The sequence below is a fragment of the Rhamphochromis longiceps genome, linkage group LG14 (assembly GCF_057381845.1).
Source record: "Rhamphochromis longiceps isolate RC_006_pf linkage group LG14, R_longiceps_female_GT1.1, whole genome shotgun sequence".
Lineage (NCBI taxonomy): Eukaryota > Metazoa > Chordata > Actinopteri > Cichliformes > Cichlidae > Rhamphochromis > Rhamphochromis longiceps.
Window position 1 is genome coordinate 33,917,239 of NC_140570.1, and position 5,280 is coordinate 33,922,518.

A 5,280-nucleotide genomic window follows, 5' to 3' on the forward strand; every position below is an offset into this window, starting at 1 on the left:
AGTGAAGTTCTTGTGTAGTTATGAGTAACATTCTTTTTTTTCAAACCACATCCTGGCAACTCATTAGCTAAAACTTTGCTTTTATTACCATCTCCTTCCCAGGCAGGAAAAATGCCTTGAAGACAAGTAGCCTGGTGCCCACCCCACCTTCTCTTATAATGATGATAATGCCAATTTTCCAAGAAAAAAAGCAAACCAAGATGAGTTTGAAAATATAAAATATGATATATATGGTATATGAGGCTGATTCAGAGAGAATTGTGGGAAACTGGAGTAGATACAACAGGCAGTGTCCATATCACGACAGCGACTTCCTTTTTAAATGTTTCCTGTAAGACATGCAGGGGGGAAAACGGCTGATGATCCTCAACAGAGACCCTCTTTCCTCACATCCATTTAGTCACTGTCATGTGACAACTTCACCCAAATCTCACTACAACCCCACCCAAAAAGCACACACACACACATACACACAGTGAAGCCTCTGTAGGTGTCTGAGCAGAAATGACTCTCAAAACAGACTGAGAGAACATCAACACAGCCCCTTCAGAGGATTATTTTAAAAACAGTTGGATTTCTCACATGGGAACATGAACCTAAAGCTAAAGTGTAGATCCAGACTCGTTTTTGTCTCTACTAAGACTTGCAGTTTGACATTAACTGTAATGACAGGCAGTACAACAGCCCAAACATTGTTGCTGTTTTGTATGACCTTGGACGATACCACTAGTCCTAAATTACTTGTTTACATTATGGTATCTCTACTTTATGGTAAATGTGAAAACTTGTCAAACTTTCTTTGCACGTTACAGTCTAAGACTCAGTGGTACTGCTATTGATGCATTATCTTTGCATCAATGGCATAAGAAACTCACAGGTCACACTGCAGTATGCTTTGATGAATGCTCCCATGCAAAATTACCAGAGCAATCCTGAACAGTTTGTGTTGACAAGCAGTGCCGTGTCTGTGTTTTCTCATCCTGCAGCCTGCTGGGAAGGAGAGGTCAAGCTGATTAGATAACTGCTGTGGAGAGGATCCTGCTGGGATCATGTGAGGGGTTTAATCCCTGACACAGTGACTTTGCACCGGCGTTTGACTTTTTTTCTTATACACAACCCATGAGATTAAGCAGCATGCTTAGAAATTTTCAATAAAATGGCAAGTTGCACCAGTCACTGATACAGAAAGACAAAGGTGTGAAGCAATGTGCAAAATGTATGCTTATAAAAATATGAGACGTTTAAATCAGGTTTAAATATGTTACTTCCTGTATGGCTTCCTACATCACTGTTCTATCTGTGCTGACCTTTGCTTCGTCTATCAAGTGCTGTGAAAACCTGATGGTTAGAGTGCATTAGCTAATTACACAACCTTATACAGTCATGCACAGTGACAGATCCATAACGTGCCGTTGTGGTTTTTTGACTGTTACAATGTTGCTCAGTAAGCATGTGGTCATGTGTTCATGATGACGGCCTTCTGCGTAGATACTTGTTTGTCTTCATAACATCCCAGGTTTTTAATCCTGGCCTTGACTCAGTCACATGGCCTCAAAAGCGGAGATGGGGTATGGGGCGTATAAATAAAGTGCAGTCGACTGACCTTCGAATTCAGGCTATGTCAATAAAGTTAGGGGGCTGTGTGCTGGCTGTTCTCACATGCTGTGCGTGCTCCTCGCTCATGTCTTATCATCGGTGCAGTTGCTCACAGCAAGACTGAGCATGTGTGAAAAATATTTCACAGGCTTTGTATTTACACAAATGTGTGAGCGATTATTTGTTATGCTGCCTGGCTGGTAGAAATGTAATCTCATGTTGAACAAAGACATCCTGATTCACTGTACAAATTGCACGATTCTGTGGCAGACCTCTGGGTTGTATTATAGTCACTTTGTGCCCTTGTAGATGAGGAAAATAAAATGTTCCAAGATGATAAAATGTAATCTCTATTTAACTTTAAAAAAGCCTAAATGGCATTCGTTGAACCCCTGTTGATCCTCTTACAGTGTTTAAACATTGATCATTTTGGCACACACAAGCTTTGATGTTCTTAATGCTTCTGAATACAACATTTCCTTGTATTTCTTTTACAAGTTGTTTGGTGACAAATTTTAAGAGTATGTTTTTGTCAGTTAGCAACAAAAACACTTCTTCTTTTTACCGATCTCCAAAAGACTTTCTGCTTCCACAATTGTACAACCTCTTTGCGTGCAAGACTAATCCTCGAAACATTTTTAGCAACAAGAGGTTTTGCTCTGTTTTGCTTGGTGCAGGATGCTACAACAGTTTTTAACTTTTTAGTCACCACTGGAACTGGAACTGGAAGTCCGATGTCACGACAGTTAAATGCAAATAAGCGTGTAATGTGCCAGTAACATATTTGTATATTCCGGAGCTGCCACGTTTAACAATACAAACCACAGAAATTTTAGCATTAAGAGCATGTTGTTGATTCAAATGACAAAAAGTTTCAGATGCAATCATTTGTTTTAGGTATTACATAACTTTTATTCATTGCTGTGGCATGAGTGCAGCATGAGGAACTCAGTCAGTGCATTTAAGGTCATTAAAGACATCGAGTCCAAACATGAAATACCAGCCAAACACAACAGGGCGCTTATGTGATCTATCTGTACATTTAAAGAAAAAAAAAGCCCTGCACATTTATAGCTTGATATACCTTTATGTTAATTAAATAGATAACAGTCTAAAGTTAGCACCACAACTTACCACGGAAATGTACAAACGCACAAGCATATGAAGCAGTCAGTTTCATAACTGTCCTGCTGTTCAGTGATCACTTTCCCTTAAACGTCATAGACGACTTTAATTGTGCTTTACATAATTACATTTCACTCCACAGGAAATGAAAATTAGAAAGTAGTAACATTAAAACCACAGTTGTGAAAAAGTTCATATGTTAATACTGCAAAACAGAGGCTGTGAAGACCAGATCCGGACATTTGCCCTGAGACTAAAACAGATAAAGCGCTCAACGAAACAAAAAAACAACAAAAAATCAGATCTGTCTTTTTTTTTAATGGATGGATGAGTTTTATCTTTTACCCTGGACGTAGCGACCCCATTTTCACACTGAAGACTCACCGTGAAAGACTTTAGCTTTTAGATGACTTAGACTACACTGCAGATTGGTGGTGGATTCTGAGTGCAGAGCCTCAGAGAACTTGCTGTCATATTTACAAGTGGTCTGAGACTTCCTCTTGAAGCTATTCTGAATGGTCTCTGAGGTGAAGTAATAAACAATGGGATCAAAGCAGCAGTTGGATACAGCAATGCAGAGGGCTACTGGATAGATGGTTCGAACCACCGACTCCTCATAACAGCCTCCTAAAATTTTAGTACGGACTAGAGCATAGAAAACCAGGTTTACATTGTAGGGGATGAAACAAAAACAGAAAATAGTAAGGTGCACGATTATCATACGCAGGATCTTTTTCTTGTTCATGTTCCCACCACGGCTGATAGTTTGGGGACGGCGCAGAGTCTGTAACACCATGATGGAGCAAAATACGTTGAGTAGCAAGGGGATGAGGAAGCCTACTGTCTCTATGAAAATCACCACTTTAGAGAGGGATGATTTCCACTGCTTGGATGAGAAATTCTCAAAGCAGTAAGTGGCATTTCCTTTTTCATTTGAGGTGGTATCCAACAAGAATCCTGTGGGGATACTGCCTGAAAGCACCAGCACCCATACACCAACACATACTATTTTAGCATTGCGCTTGGTCCTGAGCGTCCTTGAGCGAAAGGGGTGCACAATGGCCAAAAACCTGTCCACGCTAATGCAGGTGAGGAAGAGAATACTGCCATACATGTTGGTGTAGAAAAGTGACACAGACAATTTACAGAGAATCCCTCCAAAAGGCCAGTTCTGGTTGATGAAATAGAAGACCCGTAGCGGCAGGGTGAAGACAAACAGAAGGTCAGACAATACCAAGTTTATCATGTAGGTTGTGGTCTCATTCCTCATTTTCAGAGAGCAGGAGAATATATAGATGGCCACAACGTTGGTGATAAGTCCAACAACAAATACAATGCTGAAGACCGTACTGTATAGTGGATATTTGAACCCATCATTCTTGATGCATGAGTTGGATATTGAAGAGTTGTTGTACATTATCATTATCAGTTTTAAGATTGCAGGGATGGGAAGTGTTTGTTATGCAATAGCTCTTCAGGGAAAGGTATTTCCAGCACGATCAACTGACCATGAATGAATTATGAAGAAGAGAACAGTTCAGTACTGAGAGATGCTCAATCCATTAGAGCAACTTTTTTTTTTTTTTGTTCAACACGGCGGTGCATATTGCTGCATGTTTCCCTCCCTTTTCTGGATGTTATTTCGGGGGTTACCTCAGTTGAAAAGACCCCTCCCAGAGGACAGAGATCCAGGCTGGAGTGTCTTCCCCTCCCCCTGCCCTGTCTCTCGGCCAGACAGCACCCCACAAGTTAGAGGGTTAGCTTTACTTACTCAGATAAATCAGTCACATGAATGTGCCACCTTTTTGCTCTCAAGGTCCCAAATAATCACGAGCTGCTCAATCCACAAAGAGAGAAATGGGAAATCCACATTCAGGTCCATTAGAGAAGTGACCTCATGGCAGGATTCTTGTTCTTTGTCAAAACCCAGCCTTGTGGTTTTGTTCTTCTCAGCTCCGAATCAGTGAAGTCGTCATAAGCTTTCCATCTCCCACATGGTCATGACCACAAATGACCATGGTTCTTTCCAAGCAGAGCTCTCAGCGTGACAATTCAATGTGTTTTTGTCTTCTGTCTGCCCTCAGTTTCTCTTTCCTTTCCCTTCTTTGTTTTACTAACCTAGTTGCTCAACCAGTATCTCTCTCACTCCTCTTCATACAGCCTCGGGGTCTTTTGCTCACCACTCATCACACCACTCAGGCTCGACTACTCCTTTGTACCCGGCAGTTTTTTGCAGTTTGGGTAGAAGAGAGAGAAGCTGTAGTAACTCCTCCCACTGCCTCTGGTCCTCCTACTCCTTTGTCTGCTTTTACAGTCAACCACATAAACAGAAGTGCATTGAGAGGAAACTTAATTTAAAAAATGAGCTCATAGTTACTCTAAAATACTGTCACAGAATTTGAAACACAGATCACTGAAATACATTTAAAAGAAAAGGTTCAAGTTTTTCTCTTGACCCGTTTTTCAGTAAAATGTTAAGCTTGTAATTGCTGAATATTTGTTTTTGTAAAAGCACATAAAAATTTTCATCTATTGAGACAAGAAAAATAGGTAAAATAT

At 40.5% G+C, this 5,280-nt stretch overlaps 1 protein-coding gene across 1 annotated transcript; it reads right to left on the reverse strand.

The window, feature by feature from the left end:
- Positions 1–2,483: 2,483 nt before the first annotated feature.
- On the reverse strand, positions 2,484–4,954 carry lpar6a (lysophosphatidic acid receptor 6a). Its single transcript, XM_085380681.1, has one exon. It carries the CDS (start codon positions 4,142–4,144, stop codon positions 3,089–3,091), a length of 1,056 nt encoding a protein of 351 aa, XP_085236807.1. The 5' UTR covers positions 4,145–4,954; the 3' UTR covers positions 2,484–3,088.
- Between the last annotated feature and the right edge of the window lie 326 nt (positions 4,955–5,280).